This window comes from Electrona antarctica (genome assembly GCF_951216825.1).
Source record: "Electrona antarctica genome assembly, chromosome: 18".
NCBI classification, from domain to species: domain Eukaryota; kingdom Metazoa; phylum Chordata; class Actinopteri; order Myctophiformes; family Myctophidae; genus Electrona; species Electrona antarctica.
The window spans coordinates 39,485,082-39,510,243 of NC_136799.1; the positions used below are offsets into that span (position 1 = coordinate 39,485,082).

Sequence of the window (25,162 nt, forward strand, 5' to 3'; positions counted from 1 at the left end):
CACCGGCATGCAACTAATCAGGCAGACCTCCAACGCCAACCCACACACCTGACCTCTAAAATGTCTAATGCCAACCTCAATCATTTCCTAATTGTACCGTACACCTAAAAACAACTAACGATTTCTCTTCTGAGGACCAGGAAATTGTCCCTGCAATGTCTATTTCTATACTCGTCGTGGTTACATTTGGCCTTCACAAGTATAGGAATATAAGTGTATCACACGCACACACACACACACACACACACACACACACACGCTTGGAAATACAAGTCACATATGGAGAATGACTCAAACCTTTTTAGCAGTCTGACACACAGCCCACTCCGGCAGTCATGACTCAAGAATCTTCATTTCTTAAATCACACGTATATTTTCTTTGTGTTGCTTCTGTGTAACCAGGATGTCATAGATACATTCGCAATGGACAACAAACAATAAAAGACAGACAGACACAGGCATTTCCCAAAGCCTTAGTAGTCAGGGTGACGGAGGGAAGCTGTCTCAGTCTCACATCTGTGGCTAATAAAATGGATTAGCGAAGCAGCAGCACCGCACGAGCAACGGCTCTGCAGAAACATTACACGCACGCACATATGCGTGCACGTACGTGTCGTGGACACTCACACAGACACACGCGCGCGCCGCGCGCACACACACACACGGGCCCCCAGACAACAGAGATTTTTGGGTACCAGATTCTGTTTCCATGGCAGTGAGGAGGTGGATGGCTACAATGAAAAGCACATTCATTTTTTAGAGGGATGTTTCCGAAGGTTCCGTGTGTAGACACGCTATAGTGCACAGGATTGTTTGTGTGTATGTGTGTGCGCGTGTGTGTGTGGCCTTGTCAGTGTTTTGTACCAGTGTGCTACTGTATCTGTTTTTTTTATTTCTTCTCTTTTTTCCCCATGAGTATGTGTATGCATGCGTGGGTGTATAATCGGCGTGCCAGTGTTGTAGGTTGTGGGTTGATCACATCATGTAATGGAATTTGAGTTAAGAGGAGACGGGATGTTTTTAGTTTGAAGGGAAATGTGAAATTAAAGTGTCAACACCATCCAGTCTACTATTATCTTAATCTCTCTCTCTCTCTCTCTCTCTCTCTCTCTCTCTCTCTTTGCCATTCTTTCTCTCTCCCTCCACCTCATATTTACACCTGCAGTGCAATATGTGCTGGGTCTGTCTGTCTGTCCGTCTGCATTTCTCTGTCAATTCTGCAGCCCAGCAGTCTCTTGTCTACTCATCCTGACAGTCTATTCTTTGAACAGTTTCAGCGGGATAACGTAATGTACAGCTTATTTGTAGGCACAGGCATTGTGTGGGTCATCATGTATCGATCCTCTAACCAGGCATTCCACTGCATTAATACACTTGACAGGCTCCGGACAGCATGCTTCATAAGAGGCAAAATATTATCAACATTCTATATTAGCTACCAAAAATATGACCATTTATTTCAGTCCATTTCCTGCTAGCATTCTAGTGGACAAGCATTAAAAACAACAACAACAACAACCCATGATGGCTTCTATGAAAGGGCTTCCACCTACTGCTGCCTCTCTGAGACATCATATTGCCGACTTTGCGAATGAGAGGATACCAAACGATTGTAAAATAGCAGCTAAATGATTGGATTTTATTCCTCTTTTTCCCTTTTGTCTTTCTTTCAATTCAAACCTTTGGCGAGGGGGGAGTGGCGGTGTTAAATGTACAGGGGAAGGCCTACGCACAGTAACTGTTTAATCCATTCTCCACGGGGAACTCTGCCCTCTCCTCCGTCACTTCACTGACTCGTGACGGATATCTGCGTGTGTGTTTAGCGGGTTCCTCCCGTTCCGCAGCGAGCTCCTTATCCAGACTCTGTCTGCTCCAAGGCGCCGCTCGCTCGCTCGGGGTTAACAACATCCACGGCTTGTGCTTGTGGAACGCAATAAAAGAGAGACGATACAAGAGGGCCGGGGGTTAAAAGAAAACAAAGGGATTAGTCGTTTCCCTCGTCCCTGCTCTTCTGTTCCTCTCCACCTCCATCCAAGAAGACTAGAGCCTGGTCAGGAGTGTAGTGAGATTTATAATCCGTTCTAGACCCCCCCCCCCACCCTGCGGTGGTGCATGCAGCGTTCCGTTTTATTTGTTTTAATCACACGTAGTCCTGTAGGCTGTAGCCAGTCTTGTTGTCCAGCGGCGACAGAGAGCAGTACTGATGCTGGAGGTCCTGCGACTGCTGCAGGAGCTGCTGCGCCTGCTGCTGCAGCAGCAGCTTGTCCGGCGGCGGCAGCAGGATCATGTCCTGAGGCCCGTGCCTCTTGCCCGAGCACGACATGCAGAAGATGGTGCCGCCGGCGAACAGCAGGCCCGCCGACACGAAGGCCACGTAGACGGCGCCTCCCGGCTCGAACTTGTTGCTCTCGGGCACGTTGTGGTCCATGAAGCTGGCGATGACCTCGTTGGTGAACCACGAGGCGGGCACCAGGCACAGGAAGCCGGCGGCCACGAAGCACGTCCCGCTGGCGACGGCGGCGTGCCCCTTGGCCCGCCGGCCGCCGCCCCAGCGCGTGCACTTGAGCCCCAGCGACGCCAAGCAGAGGCCAAAGGCGGCCATGACGCAGCACAGCACCATGGTGGTGCGCGCCGTCTGCAGGTAGGCGGGCAGCGACAGCACCGAGTACTTGAGCGTGCAGCTGAACATGCCCGTGCTGTACCACGTGCAGTCCATCCACAGCCCCTGCATCTGGGAGATGGCCGTGATGATGTTGGAGCCCACGTCGGCGCTCACCTTCCAGTTGGGCAGCACGGTCGCCACCATGGCGCCCATGATGCCCAGCAGCGCCAGGACGAAGCCGAAGACCTGCATGCCGGTGGACGCCATCCTCATCCTTGCCCTTAGGTCGACGCAGCCGCCCCGCTATGCCTTATAAGCCCCGACGGTGACGACGATGCCCTTCCGTCCGTCCCCCCTCCTCCTCCTGCTGCCCCTCCTCGACGGGCAGCATCCAAGCGGCGCCGGCCAGGCGCCTCAACCCCTCTCTGCCCTCCCGGGGCTGGCCGCCTCACTCCACTCCCCTGGTGCTACGCCAAGATGATGCCAGGTCCAATCTCTCTCTGGCTTTCCCCCTCTGCTCGTCAGCGCCGAGCCGGCTCCACCGGACTGGAGGAGAGAAAGAGGCACACAGAAAATGAGAAACTGAATTGTTAAAGTCGTGTTATTCCCTCTCTCTCTCTCTCTCTCTCTCCTCACTCAGCGCTGCAGAAGCAGCGGAGACTTTTCTAACGGGGGGGAACAAAGGAGAGTGTGAAGCCCTAGCTATGTAGAGCGATAAGACCCACAGCTCGGGCTGATTTCTGGTAAACGAGTAATGAGACACAGGGTTTTGTGCTTGCGTGCGTTTTCCCATTTGCCTGTTTTTTCCCCCTCCCGTGTGCCTGCCTGGGCTGAGCCCCATAGAGCGTTATTGGAGAGCGAGAAATGAGTTTGTGGTATTTTGCAAACGCTCTTTGCTATGTGCACTTAAAGGTGCAGTGTCCTCAGCACCACTCAATAATAAAGAGCTTATTCTAGGCACTTTCACTTCAAAGCAGTATGAGCTATTCTAATCATTAAGCCTCGAAGTTTTACATAGGCTTCCATTTTAACATAATTGTCAATTAGTTAAATTAATTAACACGTTTTTTGGGGGGGGGCAATTCGTGCAGAATAAAACTTTCCAGTTATTTTCTAACCCCCCACCAATACTTCATAACCAATTTATTACGTTTATTTTCACCATGGACGTATAAATGTCAGTCGCTGCTCAGATTGAAGAAGGAACCGCATAAACGAACGATTGAGAATAAATCCTAAATGTTTAATCTGAAATACAACGGAACGCTCTTTCTTACCTCCTCTCGTCGGCTGCGTGGTGCTGCAGTCAGAGCTGGATGCGACGCGTCACGTTGTGTGTTGACTGTGTTCGCTCGCTCGCTGTGATTTCTGTAAACACCAAACAAACACACGGATGGAGATGAGGTGCAGCAGCTAGAGCGAGGGGGCGACGATAGTTTCAGTCCCGTCCGGTACTAATATGGTCCATTCCGCATCCTCCGTGCAAGTCATAATCATCCATTATTGCCGTATTGCCGTTCTGACCAGAGGAGAACATCCACAGAGCACGCTACCTATACCGCACCGCATGCACCGCATCGCACCGCGCGGCTCTACTGAGCCTCTCTGAAGGACTGACTGACTGACTGACTGAATGTCTGCTGCTGTAGCGCCGTGTCTACGTCATCAGCGCAAGTTAAACTACTGCCTGTGTAATCATCTAGTAGCCTAATGCCTATACGGACGTGATGGCTATACTTACCGACAAGAAAGTGAATTAAAACGGCGCGACGCCTTTTATTTATAGGCAATTTTAGCCTATCAATAAATTGATATATATATAGCCTATATCAATACATTATAGGAGCATTTATAGAATGATGTATATGGTAAATACAATATACCGGTAATAAAGAAAATAAAGTTCAAATCCTTAATGGAGGCTATACGTGGAAGAATGACGCATCTTATTTTAAGTTGTAGCCAAGCCTAGTGTTATGTAATTCTGCTTTAATAGGCTATGTTTCTTAGTTTTTACATTATTGTGACATTGTCAGAACTATAGTATGTTATATTCCTAATATTGTCTGGTGAAAATGGGCCAACTCTTTGACTATTGACTAGCCTATTATTTTTGCCTATATTGATTTGTGCTTTAAGAGGCGAGGCAACGGTTTGGTAATTGGTAGTGATGATGATGATGAAGATGATTATTATCATGATTATTATTACTTTCAAAAGCTATGCCATCCCGCTACAATAACTTTGTGATCTTTATAGCTAGTTAGCTCATTTTGCTGGGCAATTTGAGCTACCACCTTAAAATAATATACTTAAAAGAATATACTGTAGTAGCCTATATCATTTTTAAGGATAGCCTCCATTAAGGATTGTAAATGTATTACCTTTTTTTTTGCTATATGCTGTAGGCTTCAGTATACTATAAAATATACTATATACTAAATAATAGTATAAAATCATATAAGTAAATTGTATCAATATTAGAGAATGCTTATTATGCTCCCATGTAGGTGTTGCTTAAAATAACTCATTTATAAGCTGTATTGTAATTTATTTTAGTTTATTTATATGTAGCCATATTCATTTCAATTTCAAAATGCCCATCACCATTACCAGACAATGCTTATGAGGAAAACAATCACACCCGTGTGAAGTGAGGGGCGCTCTTATCTCTCATTCTGGCCAATCACAATTTGCGTCCGCAGTTTTGTCTTCAATATGTACTTTGCTCAGCCAATCAAATCATCGCTATGGGGTGATCAGCCAATCCCATGCAAGTAAATGTTTGTGTTCACTGTTCTTTCAATGGTAGTGGATGGAGAGAAAGGATTTTTGTCCAACCAAGAAGAAACGGCACAACCACGGGCGTCTTTCTGCATGTCAGAGGTTTGTGTCTCTCTGGAGGGCTATTACTCCATTAGACCCGGTTATAATATGCAAATATGTCTTTCTGGTGTATTCCCGGCTTCTTCCTGAAAGCTTTGAGTCAAAAAGCCAAAATCAGCCAATGCTCTTATCATACAACAGCCACGGACGGGCGTAGCTGAAGAGGTCCAAGTATTGTATCTCTCGAGTATTGCGCAATGTCTGACATCTCTCTACCAGCCACATATACAACGGGTGTTTCCCCCGTGGCACAATCGTTATGCGACGCACAACCAATGGCACGTCTCCCACCCAATCACGCCGGCGGCCAATCACAATTCACGTCCTCACGTCTTCACTTTTGTCTTCAGTGTTTGTGTTTACACAAACCCGGAAAGAAGGAGGGGCTAGCGCCCAAGGCCCGACCACCGAGAGGAAACATTGAAGGGAAATGGACATGGTGGCCAAAAGTGGTATTGCACCATGGGCCATGCACTATATGGGCCATACGTGAACGCGTGCTATGCTGCATACGTGAACGCTATGTTTCATACATGAACGCTATGTTCCATTGGTGAACGCTATGGTCCATACGTGAATGCTATGTTCCATACGTGAACGCTATGGTCCATACGTGAATGCTATGTTCCATATGTGAACGCTATGGTCCATACGTGAATGCTATGGTCCATACGTGAACGCTATGTTCCATATGTGAACGCTATGTTCCATACGTGAATGTGAACGCTATGTTCCATACGTGAACGTGAACGCTATGTTCCATACGTGAACGCTATGTTCCATACGTGAACGCTATGGTCCATACGTGAACGTGAACGCTATGTTCCATACGTGAATGTGAACGCTATGTTCCATACGTGAACGCTATGTTCCATACGTGAATGTGAACGCTATGTTCCATACGTGAACGCTATGTTCCATACGTGAACGTGAACGCTATGTTCCATACGTGAATGTGAACGCTATGTTCCATACGTGAACGCTATGTTCCATACGTGAACGCTATGGTCCATACGTGAACGCTATGTTCAATACGTGAATGCTATGGTCCATACATGAACGCTATGTTCCATACGTGAACGCTATGGTCCATACGTGAATGCTATGGTCCATACGTGAATGCTATGTTCCATATGTGAACACTATGGTCCATACGTGAACGCTATGTTCCATACGTGAATGCTATGTTCCATACGTGAACGCAATGTTCCATACGTGAACGCTATGGTCCATACGTGAACGCTATGTTCCATACGTGAACGCTATGGTCCATACGTGAACGCTAGGCTCCATACATGAATGCTATGTTCTATACGTGAATGCTATGTTCCATACGTGAACGCTATGCTCCATACGTGAACGCTATGTACCATACGTGAACGCTATGTACCATACGTGAACGCTATGCTCCATACGTGAACGCTATGTTCCATACGTGAACGCTATGTTCCATACGTGAACGCTATGTTCCATACATGAATGCTATGTTCCATACGTGAACGCTATGTTCCATACGTGAACGTGAATGCTATGTTCCATACGTGAACGTGAACGCTATGTTCCATACGTGAACGTGACCGCTATGTTCCATACGTGAATGCATGTGAACGCAATGTTCCATACGTGAACGTGAACGCTATGTTCCATACGTGAACGTGAATGCTATGTTCCATACGTGAACGTGAATGCTATGTTCCATACGCGAATGCTATGTTCCATACGTGAACGCTATGTTCCATATGTGAACGCTATGGTCCATATGTGACGTGTGGCCGTTTATGTCACAAGAACTTTATGAGAAACACAGTGTATTTAAAGTGCACTAATTAAAGTGCGGGGTGCATTGTACTGTGAGACTCATTTAAAACCATGTAGCCAACTACGCCACCCTTGGATTAAAAGAGTCAAGGGAACTCTAACTCTAAACAATAAAAGGACACTCAGGTTCGATATTAAAACCAGTTTAAAAAGAGCAATAAATTAAGGAAAACCATAAAAAGACTGAAACAGGATTAAGGTGGGGGATTACAACAATAGTTTTATTTGCCTTATACAGGGGGCACGCTAAAATGGCCAATACAAAATACAATGATTAAAAACACCCTAAACCTAAAACCCTAACCAAAACAAAAACAAACAATTAAAAAGGTCTGGAGAACAATGTGCAAAAGAACGATGTGCAAAATAGCAAGGGGAGGTTGTGCAGGCAGTCAGGGAAGGGGGTACTCTTCTACGCCTTGTAGTCACTGAAACACAATAAAAATAGACGCCAGTTCATCTGGTCCGGGGCACTCTACATTCACAGCTCAACAGCAAGGTTCACGTGGGTAATACTGTGGTCGGGTACTTACACGCGCCCCAGGCTTATTTCACCTGGGCCGATCTGTCTCTGGCTTGCAGTATTAAAACCTCTCCGTCGCAACGCCGCCTCGCCTCTGGTTGGACTGGAACAATCCTTCTGGCTCCTCACAACAGATCCTCCCTCCAGCGTCTTACTTAAAGTGCGTAGTGCCTTCCCTATAATCACATCCCCTGCATTCCGTCAGTTCATCTCGTTCTCTATGTGCACATCCAGCTCTCCTCTCGCAACCTCTCCACTGCTTTCCGTGTCGTCTCTCCCTCTGTCGGCGTTCTGTCAAACATTTGTGCGCCGCGCCTGTGTGTCGGGGACACTCCCATCGACTGACCTCGGCACCGGATTGGCCGAGAGCTCTACTACTGTCCCAGCTGATCGCTACCTACATCACACGGCTGCTGTCCATAGTCATTTAGAGTCCTGGGTGCCGTGTCAGAAAACAATCATGAGGAAAACCAATAAATGCACACACAACCAAAATGTAATATTCAAACAAAACATGATCAACTCAAAAGCATGCATATCACACTGGCAAAATCATAAATCAAATAGAGCACATCAAAACACCACAGCAAACAAGGAAATAACAGTAATAAAAGGAAAAGCATGTTTTCTGCCTGCTGACACATACGTGAATGCTATGTTCCATACGTGAATGTGAACGCTATGTTCCATACGTGAACCTGAACGCTATGTTCCATACGTGAACGTGAATGCTATGTTCCATACGTGAACGTGAATGCTATGTTCCATACGTGAATGCTATGTTCCATACGTGAACGCTATGTTCCATACGTGAACGCTATGGTCCATACGTGAATGCTATGTTCCATACGTGAACGCTATGTTCCATACGTGAACGCTATGGTCCATACGTGAATGCTATGTTCCATACGTGAATGCTATGTACCACACGTGAATGCTATGTTCCATACGTGAATGCTATGTTCCATACGTGAAAGCTATGTTCCATACGTGAACGCTATGTTCCATACGTGAACGCTATGTTCCATACGTGAACGCTATGTTCCATACGTGAACGCTATGTTCCATACGTGAACGCTATGTTCCATACGTGAACGCTATGTTCCATACGTGAACACACACTATGCTATATGAACGGCCCAGCGCGTTCACGCATGGCCCAATACCAATCCCAGAATGCACTCTGTTCCAACCCAGAAGAACGCCTCATGCGCTGGGTGAGCAACTCAATGCAAGTGGATGAGAGGAGAAGTCCGGTGACGTCTCTATTATATATAACTCTATGCTAGCGCCCCTCAATAAACTAATCCCTACTAAAACGGTCAAAGTGGTTGCTACAGTATACTGTAGATAGCAGCTAATGTGTTGCTACCACAGGCTACTGAGGGTTTGGTTTGCTTACCTAAAGTGAAGTTATCAGAAATAGAAATAATACAGGGATGCTATAACAGCTCCTACTCTCCTACTCCACAGTTAATGGTTTTATCTAAAAATAGATCTTGATTAGTTTAACGACCGTCCATAGAGCCTATGAACTTTACAGTGTAGTCAGGGGATTCAGTTCTCTCACAGCAAATTAACATTTTAGACATTTTAATAGTTCCACATGTGGAGTAGTCTCTGCTAACTATAGTCTGCTTACTGTAGGTGTAAAATTAGAAAGCAGTGTTGCCAGGTTTTGCGAGAGAAACAAGCAACCAGGTCTAGGAAAACAAGGCCAAAAAGAAGCGATTATACCGTAGGCCACATGAGCCCTTTATATACATCAGCTATTTGAAAGTAGCCGATCTACAAGCTCACAATGTGACACGTTGTGACCTTGTAGATCTGCTATTTTCAAAAATCTTGAATGTGAAAAATGTGGAATATTTTTAACACAAATCTTGTCCCTGTCATCAAATATTGTCACATGGGGGTCCGCATCAGACAAATGCATATCAATTTGGGGGTCCTTGACATGGAAACGTTTGAGACACACTGGTTTAAAGTAAACAACATTAGACAGCAAGCAACTACACTTTAGAAACAAACCCCAAAGAACCGCAACCCACAACTAAACAATATTTACAAGCTACTTTACAGAAAAACAAGCCCAAAGTTGCTTATAATAAGCGGACATGGCAACACTGTTACTTAGAAAGCTGTTGCAGCGGGATACATTTCCAGACAGGCTGCCCTGCAGCGGGTGTTGTGTGCATATAGAGGGGATGGCGGGAAGGCCCATGTAATCAAGATGAGAGCTTAACTACCACCGGAGTCCCCCAGGGCGCTATACTAGGCCCGCTCCTTCCCCCCCCCCCCCCCCCCAGAATCCCTTTGCCAATCTATAATATAGTTGCGTTCAAACCTGGTGTTTCATTATTTTAGGAGCAAAGGCCAATTGGCTTTTGGTGTTTTTTAAGATTATTTTTTTGCCTCTTCTGCCTTTTATTAATAGGCTGAAAGTAGACTGACATGAAATGGGGAGAGAGATTAGGGGGAAGACACACGACAAAGGCCGTCAGCCTGGCTCAGCAGCCTAGGTGCCCAGACGGTTGAGCACTTGAGCTAACTGTCCAGGCCGTTTTGGAGGGCACAAAAGCCAAATGCCATGCAAAGCAGGAAGGCCACACCAAATAAAATAATATATATTAACTAAATGTAATGTGTATTTTTGTCCAGCTTTGAGGGTTTGTGTAAACACAAGCATTGAATGCCATTGACAATGAATGGCCAGCTTTGTGTGTTTGTGTAGACACAAACATTGCGTAAACATACATTTGAAGACAAAAGTGAGGACGCAAATTGTGATTGGCTGGAGATGAGATGATGTATGATGATAAGAGCGCCCCTCGATTCACACAGGTGTGATTCTATTCAAATACATACTAACTATCGGTGAAATAAAGAAGTAAGGTGTTTATTACACAATATATTTATAGACACTCCTGAGTCAAAGGTTCATGCAGGTATACATGCTCAGCCCTGGGACATTGGATTTGTTTTTGTTTTTTATCTCCATAATATTCTAAACCCTTTTATCCCTAAATTAACAGCCTACTTGATCATACTACAGTATCGCACAAAAGTGTCAGAAATAGCAGATCTGCAAGCTGGAAACGTGGCGTGAAGCTTTGTAGATCTGCTATTTCTGACATACTTTTGCAGTTGAATCCTGACAAAGAGACGATATCATTTATTTGAGGGGCAGAAGGCCAAACTGAGAAGCATGAGTTCAAGTCCGTTGCTCTCCCCATGTCCCCCATATATGGGGACTAGGTTGGCGGAGGGTGTGTAGTAACCTGACTCCGCCAGATGGGGCAGCAGAGAGTCCCTCCTCCTGCTCCCATCTGGGAACTCTCAGGCAGACTTGATGCCCGGCCACAAAACGGCCTGGCCAATCAGCAGCAGCTAGAGGCGGGATAGCTGCTGCTGATTGGCCAGGCCGTTTTGTGGCCGGGCATCAAGTCTGCCTGAGAGTTCCCAGATGGGAGCAGGAGGGGGGAACCCAGTGTACTCTCTGCTGCCCCATCTGGCGGAGTCAGGTTAGGTGTGTAGAGCCCAGGATCACATTAGATAATTGACACAGGGGTGAAAAATGGGTTACAAAATCGTGGGATAAAAAAAACATTTAATAGAAGGCCAAACTGAGGTCTATTTTCGCCAAACGTTCGCCCCTTGAATAGGTTCGCTGGAGTTTGTCTGGTAGGTTAAAGTAATTCTGTGTGACCTTTTCGAAGTAATTTTTTTATATAATCCAGTATATTCACAATAACCGTTCCATTACATATACAGTAAATGTGTTGTTGACAACTTCTCTAATCACTATTAAACGCTATTTTTATTCCGGAGTTTCTGGCCCCCAACACAAGTGCCAAAATGACGTAGGCACCGTAGGCATGCTATTTTACGGTTTATAAATACTGTTTCTGACGACTTCTGACAAATATTATAGCTAAATATGACCCTGCAGCATTCCTTTTATGAGCGGTACTTCGCTACAAGGGGCGGCGCCAAAAAGACTACTAAAATGAATCTTACGCAGTGTGATTATAACCTTATAAAAGACGTTTTGATGTCTGTCCAGGTCAGATGGCCCAGACATATGTCTTCTGAAGGTGGGTGGGGGTGGGTGAGTTGTTTATTTGAGCGCCCAGAGGGCAGAGAACCGCGTGGACCCCTCTCCAACGCCAGGAACGGACCCTGCCTGCCTGCCATCCACATACAGCCGTGGGGCAAATGTCTTTATCAATCGTGGGGTAAAAAACTCCCAGCTGCTCCTACCCACCCTCCTGTTCAACCCTAGCTCCACAGAGGACACACGGGGAGGGGGGGGGGGTTCGGGCCGGGGGGCTCTGGTGGTTTAGAGCAGTAGCCTCGTTTCATGAATGACAAAGAGGACAAAGCGCGAGACGGGGAACCGAAACCGACAAAAAATAAAAACACGGCTAATAGACGCGATACCCTTGAAAACACAGATGTGCGGGTTGCTATAATTCTGCTGCGTGGGCAGAAAAAAAAAAAAAAAAAAACAGAAACAGAAACATCCCCCTCATCAGCCTCTCTAGCGTGTAATGACCGTACACTGGCTGCAGTGACGTGCGGTCGTTACTTGTGCGGATGGGTTGCTGGTGATTGATTTGTCCACGTATTGATCTGTTTGTTTAATTTGGCCTGATGAACTCCCCGCGCCGCCCCCCCTCACTCCTGTGTTTCCTACATGTAACAACCCCTAAGAGACCCGGAGAGAGTACTAGAGAGACACGCACACACACACACACACACACACACACACACACACACACACACACACAATCATGCACGCTATACATGTAACAACCCCTAAGAGACCCGGAGAGAGTACTAGAGAGACACGCGCACACACACACCACACACACACACACACACACACACACACACACACACACACACACACACTCACACATTGCACACACACACAATCATGCACGCTATACAGTAGTCGTGATACCTGGGGTTTGGTGGCGGTGGTGACCTTCAGCGATATGTTCTCAGAACCCCTGTGGGGGTGCAGCAGGATGAGACATTTTCCAGTTTCTGCACACACACGCACAGCCACACGCACACACACACATACACACACACACACACACACACACACACACAGTCACACACACACACACACACACACACACGTACACACGCGCACACACACACACACACGTGCGAGCGCATTTGTATACTTGTGAGGACATCAACGTTCATTCTGTAGCCCTAACCGTGAAGCCTGAGTTATGCTCAGGTTGTGCACCTAAAGATAGCCGATCTACAAGCTCACACACTGTTGTTGTTGTTGTTGTTGTGAGCTTTCAGATCTGCTTGCAGATCTTCAGATACGCGGTACACCGGTATATTATAAATCAGGCATAACTTCAACCTAACCTATAAATGCCTAAACCCTAATCCCACCATGAGTTTTCTCCTTGTCCTCACAAGGTCTATTTCTCACTCGAGGAGACATTTGGCCCTCACAAGTCTTGTAACACGAGTACAGTACAGTACACACACACACGCACGCACACACACACACACACTATGGCGAGTGCGTGACTTGTCTCTTGTAAGCGATGATATCGTAAGTGCTGATGCTGTTGTTCTGTGGGGAATGAAATAATGAAATAAATAAATAGATTTAAGAGGAAGTGGGTCGTAGTGGGGGGTTGTGTGGGGTTGTGTGGTTAACATGAGCCCAGGGAGTGTGCTGGTGCTGGATGTGTGATCCTGTCATGTGTGAAGACATGACAGGCTATTATAAGCATGGTCCTCCCCCCCCTCTCCCCCCTCCCCTTTTTTTTCCTTTTTTACTTTATCACCTCCTCTTCCCTTTCTGCAGCGTCGCTCCCGGGCTCAGTCGGACCCTTCTCCAACCACGTGATGGAGTTTTATTGTCCAATTTGCATTTTCTCTCTTTTATGTCCCGCATCTTCCCCCCCCCCTCACTACCCCCCCCCCCCCCCCCCGCCATATCCCAGTGTGTAATTGCTTTTGTGCTCAGTCTCCTGCTAAAGTGGACGTTCATAGTTAATGTCCAAGGTGTCCTGTGATAACGGCGGGGAACCGTCCGCTCTTTCAAAAGCAGTCCTTGTTTAGGCGCCGCGGGACCGTGCCCGTCGTTGTCACACCACCCTTAGTAATATTACACATCATTATGTGTGAGTCTGTTTAGAGGCAAAACAGCTGTGACGTGTTTGTGAGACCGCCGGGCTTGCTGGCTTCTCCCGGTAACAGGTCTGTGTCGTCTATGTCGGGCAGAAACGGTTGTAATGTATCTCCATATATGTCCCCCATGTACCCATACGGTGTACAGTATATGGAGATCTGTCTTGTCTGTCTTGTTTATGCCCATATACGGAGATCTGTCAGTCGAAAGGAGAGTTCTGCCAATGAGGGGGCAGAAAACAGCCCGGTAACGTGCTGTGGTTCATGTAACTCGTTTGTAACTCCAATGCATTCTGTAAAAACTTCCGCTTCAGGCCTTCGCCGACGCCAATAGAAGTCTACAGTTGGAGGCCATCGATATTGTCCTTTTCTTTTTGCTGAGGTTTGCGTGATCTGCGCAAAAGGACCTTTTGGTGTTTTAAACATTATGTTATAATTTAGCTATTGAAAAATAGCAGATCTACAAGCTCATAGCGTGCCACCGAGTGGCGCGCTACGAGCTTGTAGGTCTGCTATTTTTGAAAAATCGTGAAAATATTTATTTCAGAAAACTGGAGGATTTAGAAGGATTTTTAAAAATTTTGAGGTCAGGCCTAAATGGGTCAAATGATAAGGGACAATATCGGTGGCACCCAACTGTATGTACTGTAGAAGAGCCACCATTGGACTGGCCCCATGAGGTGAACGGAGTTGTCTATGTAGAAGAGCCACCATTGGACTGGCCCCATGAGGTGAACGGAGTTGTCGTAACTCTGTCAGTCCTTGTCCCTTTTCTGCCCATAATATGGGCAGAAAAGGGACAAGGACCATATATTATATGGATGGAGATCCCTAATGTCGTCACTATTTTCCCATTTATTGGCATTCCCATATATGGATATATGGGTTGGATCCTGTATCCTGGGTTTATGGTTATGTCACGGTGCCGTGGCCGTGGTCCTCCCTATATATGGACATATCGGGTTTGTTTATTTGTATATCCATTGAATGCAATGGATGCAACTACATTGTATCCATTGGAGAACGGGTTATTTTTCCCCATCTACAAAACAGATGTGTTAGTAGTACGTACAGGTTTCCGCCCGACGTCGATGATATATGGGTGCGTTCGCAACAGATCCATTAGTTTGTATTGGCAGTGCGCTCAGTGTGGCTATATCTGAACACACCCTACATGTCATTGTCCATTGTCAACATCACCCACACAGTTGTACATAAACCTCAACCAACTGTCCCAAAATTGCCATACTTTTATTTTATTTTTAGGGAAATGTACGCCCTACTTGTACAGTACTTGTACTATATACTGTACTATATACTGTACTACAGCAGTGATATTCACCTGCAGGCCCACCGGCCAAATCCGGCCCCTGGGGAGTTTTCTTGTGGCCCTGAAACACTATCCATTATTTAACAAAAGAAAACTGTGTGTGTGTGTGTGTGTGTGTGTGTGTGTGTGTGTGTGTGTGTGTGTGTGTGTGTGTGTGTGTGTGTGTGTGTGTGTGTGTGTGTGTGTGTGTGTGTGTGTGTGTGTGTGTGTGTGTGTGTGTGTGTGTGTGTGTGTGTGGGACTATCTCCAGTTATTAAGGCGCTCGCATCAAGACATAATGTTGTCCATTGTTGTGTGCTAATAGTACAACGTTATGTCCATTGTTGTGTGCTAATAGTACAACGTTATGTCCATAGAGCACCGAAGTCTGACGTCACTTTCAGTAGAGGGCACCAACACACAGGTTTATAGGTTTTTTATTTGTATTGAAATCTCCATAGGGCGATTTTATGTCGCTTCATATAAGAACTGTGTTTGAAAAATAAACCGACCACCCCGGCGTTTCTGTCAGGGGAGTGGCTGTGCGTCGTTAATGATGTCCATTCATATTTGATACAGCCAGTTTCTAGAGAAAATGAAATTAATGTGACCGCAAAAGCCTTGAAACTACATATGAATGCAATGTCGCTGAGCATATACGTCACGCCCAGCTGTCAACATATTGCGTTCCTGAGATTCCTCGTTGACTTAAGCTCAGCTGGTGGTGACTCGACTCGTACTAACCACGATACATTATATATCAATAAAATAAAAATAAAAATAAACGTAATTAACGTTCAGTTTCTGTTGTGCGACGGGCTGCGGGCAGAAGCAGCCTACCCGGAAATGTAGTCTCTGGGTTGTTTGGCTTGTTTCTAACGCTTATTTTGTTACTCTTTGGGTATATTTGTACATTTCCACCTTCAGTCGATGCTTCATATCCATATGAGTGAAAAGGCCGGGGTGATCGGTTTATTTTTCAAACACAGTTCTTATATGAAGCGACATAAAATCGCCCTATGGAGATTTCAATACAAATAAAAAACCTATAAACCTGTGTGTTGGTGCCCTCTACAGAAAGTGACATCAGGACTTCGGTGCTCTATTGTTGTGTGCTAATAGCACAACGTTATGTCCATTGTTGTGTGCTAATAGTACAACGTTATGTCCATTGTTGTGTGCTAATAGCACAACGTTATGTCCATTGTTGTGTGCTAATAGTACAACGTTATGTCCATTGTTGTGTGCTAATAGCACAACGTTATGTCCATTGTTGTGTGCTAATAGCACAACGTTATGTCCATTGTTGTGTGCTAATAGTACAACGTTATGTCCATTGTTGTGTGCTAATAGCACAACGTTATGTCCATTGTTGTGTGCTTTAGTACAACGTTATGTCCATTGTTGTGTGCTTTAGTACAACGTTATGTCCATTGTCATGTGCTAATAGTACAACGTTATGTCCATTGTTGTGTGCTTTAGTACAACGTTATGTCCATTGTCATGTGCTAATAGTACAACGTTATGTCCATTGTTGTGTGCTTTAGTACAACGTTATGTCCAGTGTTGTGTGCTAATAGTACAACGTTATGTCCATTGTCATGTGCTAATAGTACAACGTTATGTCCATTGTTGTGTGCTTTAGTACAACGTTATGTCCAGTGTTGTGTGCTAATAGTACAACGTTATGTCCATTGTTGTGTGCTATAGTACAACGTTATGTCCATTGTTGTGTGCTATAGGTCGTATGAAACATCATGGTGACTTCATACTGCTGAAGTAGGTATTTCAGTGTGTCCATGGAGTATTGGGGGCAGGCTGACACGATGACGTGTTTCTATGTTTGAATGATTATTATTGTTTTGAGTACCACCTGGTTGATGAGGCCACAGGCTCTCATGACGTGTTTCATGAATCATTAGTTATGACATTCAGCCTGCAGGGAAACTATTGAGTGATTGGATGTAAAAGTTAATGGATTGAGAATAATTTCTTTGGTGTGATGGAAAGAGATCCACTCAAAACTAAGAAATAGGATGACAAAGGGAGGGATAGATGGCATGTGATGGTCGAACGGCACTCAAAACTCATGTTGTGCTCTTTTTATGTTGATGTGTTTGTAGTTTCCGGTAAAATGGTAAATCGTTACCTTCCTTTTGTTGTCTAGTGACTTTAAGTCATCTTACTATTGTGGCCGCCTGCCTAATCTAGTTGAATACTCCTGTACTACAGTGTCACACAAAAGTAGCCCATCAACAAGCTTGATCTGCTAATTTTGCTATTTTGTTATTTTAATCCTGAAAAGTAACAGTTTTGGATATAATGAGGTTTACACCCATTATCTCATCCAGCTGAGGGGCGCAAGATTATATTTCTGCCCGTGTGTGTGTGTGTGTGTGTGTGTGTGTGTGTGTGTGTGTGTGTGTGTGTGTGTGTGTGTGTGTGTGTGTGTGTGTGTGTGTGTGTGTGTGTGTGTGTGTGTGCGCGCGTGCGCGAGTCCTGGAGCTAATCTCGCAGACCGCCGGAACGATCGGCACAAAACGTTTATGTGCTATGCTGCCCAGTAGGTCAAGGAAGACGACCCCCGGTATTTTTTCCAATCCATCAACAATACTGTTATTTAATATTTTTTCTTTATGAATGCATAACCTTCGACCTACTGTGCCTCCAATGTGGGAGTGTTCCCGTGAGCCCCATTCTTAATGGAAGTGCTTCTATCAACTACCACGTCCTCATGTGATGCATGCGGGTGGGGATGTCATTGACTGTATAGTTTAGACTTAACACATGCTGGGCGGGAACCCCTTTTGGTGTTTCAAGCATTATGTTATACTTTAGCTATTGAAAAATAGCAGATCTACAAGCTCGTAGCGCGGCACTTGGTGCCGCGCTACGAGCTTGTAGGTCTGCTATTTTTGAAAAATCGTGAATATGTGGCAGAAATCTTTGAATATATATTCTTTCAGAGCGAACGTTTTATAACTCAAATATTTGCTTCTGGGGGGGTCCCTGGGACAACATATTTCCAGATGGGGGTCGGCGGCCAATTACACATGAAGTTTTTCAGAAAATTGTTATGATTTTTAAATTTCGTCCCCGGGTCTATATGGGTTAACAAGCTCTGTGGGTTTTTTTTCGCCCTCTGACAGACTCACACAAAAAAAAGAGACACAGCAACCAGCAGCACAATGCAAACACACACATAGTGAGGAGGGTGCGGTTGATTGACTGTGACGGGAGACAGCAGCACCTCACGGGAATGTCACGCCTTCAGTTGAGACAGAGAGAGAGAGAGGCGGGCGGGGGGGGAGAGAGACAGAACCAGTGAGACGTTATGACAGGGATCGGAACGGAATACAAACGCCATTTTTGAGTTATTGTTTTTATCGACAGAAATGCTCAGTAGAATGAATTCATCCCTGTGTACATGTGAACATTTTGTACATGCATACATATCTGTCTGGTGGCGGCAGGCAGGCAGGTAGCAGAGAAATCAATAATAATAAATGCATTCATATATGGCTGCAAGGCACTACTAGACGACTAAATATAGGAAACATATGGGGGTAAAAGGGGGAAGTTAACACTAACAATACTAACTAGATGTGTGTTCCTGCACGTCTGATCTGTGCCGTGCTTAATTATCTCGGAACATACAGTAGAACTACACACATTTCTATTCTGGTATTGATTGTTGATTAATTTCACACTTGCTTTTGCAATGAAAACATATGCCATGCCATTAGAAGCCAATTGTAATTGAATTGAAAATGATAGACAGACGGGAAGGGACTAACTCTGCACATGTCTGTAGCCAATCTGGTGATTAACCTATTTTGAGCGGGAACCCCTTTTGGTGTTTTAAACATCATGTTATAATTTAGCTATTGAAAAATAGCAGATCTACAAGCTCATAGCCATAGCGCGCCACCGAGTGGCGCTCTACGAGCGGCGCTCTACGAGCTTGTAGGTCTGCTATTTTTGGAAAAATCGTGAAAATGCGGCACAAATCTTTGAATATATTATATTCTTTCAGAGGACTTTTTTTTTATTTCGACGTCAGGCCTAAAAGGTACTTTCTGAAAATGTCTATGGAAAAATGAATGGGAAATTCTCTTTCGGTGCCCTCATCATTCTAAAAGGGGCGCACATCTTTGAATATTATATTCTTTCAAAGTGAATGTTTTTAACTCGGGTCTAAGTGGGTTAAAAGAGCAAACGTATGCACTGCACACACTGAGATGGGTCATCTCTGCTAAGGGCTTAGCCCATTTACCGCTACCATTAATCCATCTCTTGATCGCGTACTGCCAGGGTTTTATCGCGCGTGACACTTACTTTGAAGATCCAAATATCCGTAATTCTGTGTTCCTGTGACAAACTGATGTGTGTGGTGTCTTCACCGGTTGTTCTCTCGGTCGATGGTGTATAAAGCCGACCGTGAGTATCACAGCGCCTGCTACAGGCCGTTGAAAACGCTTGTCTGGCCCAGATTCTGTCCCCGCAATGTCGTTTTTGAGATACAGGGGTTTTACTGCAGGGCTTAGAATGGAAGTGGATGCGCGCGCATCTTCAAAATGGCCGGTTGTGTGTTGTGTTGTTGTCCCAGAATATCGTTAGCGGTAGCAAGATCAGCTACCGATCGAAACAGATCAAACAGCGATTAAACAATTCAAACCCGAGAAAGCTGTGTTTGGCGTAGAGGTTCTAAAGAATAGGTTCTCGTGTTCCATGTGAATGGCGCTAAATCGGTTAGTAGTCCAAATCAGACTGCTATGGTCTTCAGTCTCCACCAGTGCATAGCGCGGGTGGCAGTGGCTCAGGAGGTCACTGAGAAACCGTGTCCTTGACAAGACACTGAACCCCTAATTGCTCCCGATAAGCAGGTTGGTGGTGCCTTGCATGGTTTCCTCCACCGTCCGGTGTGTGTGTGAATGGGGGAATTTAATGTGCCTTGGATAATGGCGCTATATAAAACGCACCATTTACCATTCAAATTATAACACTGGATTTGTGTTTTTGTGCATGTCCTCCTGGAATTCTTTATTGGCATCCTTGGAGTGAACCAAGGGCGTCCACAAAATGACAAAATACAGAATTCATACATTTGGACAAAATATTTAACGGGCAATTCAAGCATCAACCAAACAAAGAAAACAAAAACAACACCACAACAACGACAAAAACAACAGGAGTGCTTCATAGATCTGGTATAATGATCATAATGGGCAAAACATGAACAGGGTCATCTCAAGGTGAGAGTGACATTTTTTTTTTTTTTTTTAACAATATATTTATTGCATTTTTCTTTTTTTAAACAAACAGACAATACAACAGAACAATACACAATACATAATACAGACAGTACAATTACTTTTTAAAAAAAAACAAAAAAAACAAAACAAACATACAGTACATACATATAAATACAGTATATTAAAACAAAATAAGGGCACTTAGACTGGTAACAACAACAAGACCAAATAGCTGCATAGAGTACAATTAAACATTTTCAGTTTCAACCATTAAATAAGACAAATCATTAACCGTAATATACTGAATAAACCGTCCCCATATCCTATCAAACATCTCTTGTTTATTTTTCAGCGTATAAGTGATTCTTTCCAGAGGAAGACACAATGACAGCTCCCTAAACCACTGAGCAATACTGGGTTTGCCTACCTTTTTCCACGATAAAGCTATAGCCCTTTTGGCTTGTAGTAAACATAAATCTAGAAACCTTTGTTCGCTACTCTGAATCTTATGGCCAGGTGGATAAAGACCTAATAGAAACAGTTTCGGGTCAAGCTCAATATTTATCAACAATATCTTCTGAATCTCCCTCCTTACTTCTCCCCAGAATTCTTTCACTCTTGGGCATGCCCACAGACAATGGAAAAGTGTACCTTTGTCTTTACCACATCTGATACAAGTATCTGGAATATCTGCACTAAATTTATTTAATTTCTCTGGAGTGATATACACCCTCATCAGCCAATTATATTGCAATAGTTTTAACCGAGTGTTACCCGTCTGGGATTGAGCCTCCGTACAGGCCGTGCTCCACTCTTCCAGTGTCAATTCCTCTTGCAGATCAGCCTTCCATGCATTACATTTGGATTCAGAGGATTCGGGAGAGAATTCTACTAACATAGAGTATAAGTCAGAAATGATGCCCTTATTAAAGGGGTTTCTGATAAGCTCTTTCTCTATTATTGACAAGGGAGGGAGTGTCAGAGAGTTCACCTGTTTAACCCCTATAAAGCTTCTGAGTTGTAAATACTTGAGAGTGACAGTTTTAAACAATTGAAACATATGTTGACCAAATGTGAACAGGAAGATACTTTATTAACAGTTTGCAAAAAGTAGGCCTACAGTACGATAATGCTAAAATGACAACACAAACATACCTGAGGACTTGTTTCCATTGTGGTCATGTATATTAAAATCATCAAGGCATAAAGACATACAATACTATAAATCATCAACACTTGTCTATGTCCAGTCAGAAGGAGCTTTAAACCTAAAGGATTTTTTTTTGGGCAACTGATGTAGATACTTTTGGAATTTAACCCATTTTGAGATCAGATTCTAAAAATCTTCTACATCCTGACAGTTTTCTGAAAACGCTATGTTTCTATGTCAGTCGTTCTTCGATTTTTCAAAGGCCAGGTTACACACCTGGCCTAGGGGAGCCAAGCATACAACAAAAAACAGGGGAGACGCAGTATTCAAAAACAATATTAATTTATTAAGTAATCAAAAATAGGGAATTAAATCAAATCAAACCAAATCAGGATCAAACAGATGAGGCGTGGAAATCAGTAGTCAGTAGTGTAGTGCGTGTATGAATGAGTGGAAGGTATGAGTGCATGTTGAATGTATTAACAAAGGTGTTGGAGAAGGTGCATAGTGGGAGAAGTGCAAGAGAGCACTGAACACAACAGAGCTGAGAACAGAACTGAGGAAGGGACTGGGGAGACAGGCTTTTATACAGGGCGTCGGCACCGGGCCCAGGTGCCGCCGCTTGACTGATTAGCATGACATCACAGCTCTGCTCCCCAATCCACTGCAAGATAATGGAGAACAGAAATTAGAGTAAGGAAAGCAAATGACCTACAGAAACCAAAGTGAACTATAACTATAATATATATAAAGCTACACCAGACCACCTAATATAATTACCATACTACCATAATACCATACACCCTAATATATAGTACAATACAGGGGGCCGTCACACCCCCCCCCATAAAGACGGGGTCCCAAGGGGATCACCGGACCACTATTTACATAAACATCCTATCTACCATACTGAACCTCTACTCCAAAGGCCACCATCACCCTGTCACAGGCTTCCACCCCAGCAACCGAATTCAATGAAGCATTTTTAAGAGGTGAAAGACAGCGGCACGAGGAGGACCACTGGAGACGAGTAGGACTAGGACCTCAGTCATGAGGAGCCCGTGACAACGCATCGGCCACCACGTTCTCCGTCCCTTTAACATGACGAATGTCCAAGGTATAGGACTGCAGGAACAGTGACCAACGAATCAACCTCTGGTTTGGACACTGTAGAGAGTTGAGGAAAGTCAAAGGGTTATGATCTGTATAAATGACAACAGGAGTACTACCTCCTACATAAACGTCAAAGTGTTGTAGAGCTAAAATCAAAGCCAATCCCTCTTTTTCAATGACTGAGTAGTTTAGCTGGTAAGAGTTGAATTTCTTGGAATAGAAGCTAACAGGCTTATCTATTCCTAGATTGTCCTCCTGCATGAGTACGGCCCCCGCACCCACATGACTGGCATCCGTGTAGATCGTAAACGGTCTGTCAAAGCGTGGAGCCGACAAAACAGGAGCGGTACACAAGAGTGCTTTAGCCTGCCCAAATGCTTCCTGGCAAGTAGGTGACCAGTCAAACTGTACCTTAGACTTCAGTAGGTTAGTAAGAGGCGCCACAACAGTTGAAAAGTTCCTACAAAAACTACGATAATAACCTATTAGACCCAGAAAGCGCATAAGCTCTTTCTTCGTGGTTGGAACCGGATACTGCTCAACAGCTTGCACTTTAGCCTCAACTGGACGGACTTGGCCCTGCCCAACCACCCGACCCAGGTAGGTTACAGTCGCCTTTGCGAACTCACACTTTGCAAGATTGACCGTGAGCCTTGCCTCCCTCAGGCGACTGAACAGCTCCCGAATGCGCTCCAAATGAACTTCCCAGGTGTCTGAATAGATTACCACGTCATCGAGATATACTGCACACCCTGGCATGTCCCAAATCACTTGATTCATAAGGCGCTGAAAGGTAGCAGGCGCATTACGCAATCCGAACGGCATGACCTTGTAAGAATAAAGACCATTAGGTGTTATAAAGGCGGCTATCTCACGAGCTCTCGCTGACAAAGGCACCTGCCAGTAACCCTTCAGTAAATCAAATTTACTCACGAACTTAGCGGAGCCCACCTGATCAATGCAATCTTCCATTCTAGGAAGTGGGAAAGAATCGGGTTTAGTGACATTGTTCACTTTACGAAAATCCGAACAAAAACGAAAAGTACGGTCTGGTTTAGGAACCAATATACAAGGTGAGGACCAACTAGACGCACACGGTTCCGCAATACCGTTTGTCAACATGTAGTCAACCTCGGCTTCCAAATATTGACGCTTGTCTGCATTAACCCTGTAGAATCTCTGTTTTATTGGCTTTGCATCACCAATGTCAATGTCGTGTTCAATTAAATGAGTACAAGTCGGTGTATCACCAAATAGGCTTGGAAACTCTCGGATTACCTCTGCAAGTTCCTCCCGGCCGGTCGCAGGCAAATGAGCCAACATTGTATCAAGACACGCAAGCGATTCTGAATTTTTCAGTCGACCGTGCACCAACGCTGGATCCGGTGTACCCAAACCATCTTCCTCTACCTCCCGACTAGGAGACAACACCGGAACTGCCATGCAAACTGCATGAGCCAAGCCAACCTCTGGCTGCACACACAACACTGGTGTTTCAGAAGTGCGTGCATAGTACGGCTTAAGCAAGTTCACATGGCAAAGCTGGTTTGGCTTCCTACGTTTAGGCGTTGAAATAATGTAGTTTAGCTCTGAGACCTTTTTTACCACAGTGTGTGGACCAGAAAGTTTTGCCTGAAAAGGTGAAGTGACAATGGGGAGCAGGGCTAGCACCTGGTCTCCCGGAGTAAACACCCGGCGCTCGGTTTTAAGATCAAACAACTGTTTCATTTTACCCTGAACTGATGCTAAGTTTTCTTTAGCCATCACCCCAGCTGTGTACAGCCGATGACGAAAACCATTAACATAGTCAATCAAATTTTTGGGAGGCTGTGCCTCTATCCAATCTCCAGACAGTGCTGCCAATGGGCCTCTCACTGTATGAGCAAAGACCAGCTCGTTTGGACTGAACCCTGTGCTCTCTTGTGTTACCTCTCTAGTAGCTAGCATCAGCCACGGCAGACCCTCTTCCCAGTCTTTACCCATCTCAGTGCAGTATGCGCGCAGGATAGCTTTTAACGTTTGGTGAAAACGCTCCAAGGCCCCCTGACTCTGAGCGTGGTATGCAGAGCTCTGATTGTGGCGCACACGCAACTGTTTTAGGACCTGAGAAAACATATGCGAACAGAAGTTCGAACCTTTGTCAGACTGAATGACCTGAGGAACGCCGAAAATAGAGATAAACTGAGACAGAGCACGCACAACTGACCGAGTTGTAATGGTGCGGAGAGGATAAGCGGCAGGGTAGCGAGTTGCCTGGCACATTATCGTTAACAAATAAACTGCTCCCGACCTTGAGGGCGGTAGAGGACCAACACAGTCTATGATTAGA

General features: G+C 44.9%; 2 protein-coding genes across 3 annotated transcripts in view; one reads left to right on the forward strand and one right to left on the reverse strand.

The window, feature by feature from the left end:
• The window catches only part of tfb1m (transcription factor B1, mitochondrial), a 95,393-nt gene that overhangs the window by 42,354 nt on the left and 27,877 nt on the right, over nucleotides 1–25,162 (forward strand). The gene's annotated exons all lie outside the window — the stretch shown is intronic.
• LOC306942373 (claudin-20) lies at nucleotides 2,141–2,869 on the reverse strand (the record flags this gene model as incomplete). Its single annotated transcript, XM_079528227.1, has 1 exon — nucleotides 2,141–2,869. One exon carries the CDS (start codon nucleotides 2,867–2,869, stop codon nucleotides 2,141–2,143), a length of 729 nt encoding a protein of 242 aa, XP_079384353.1.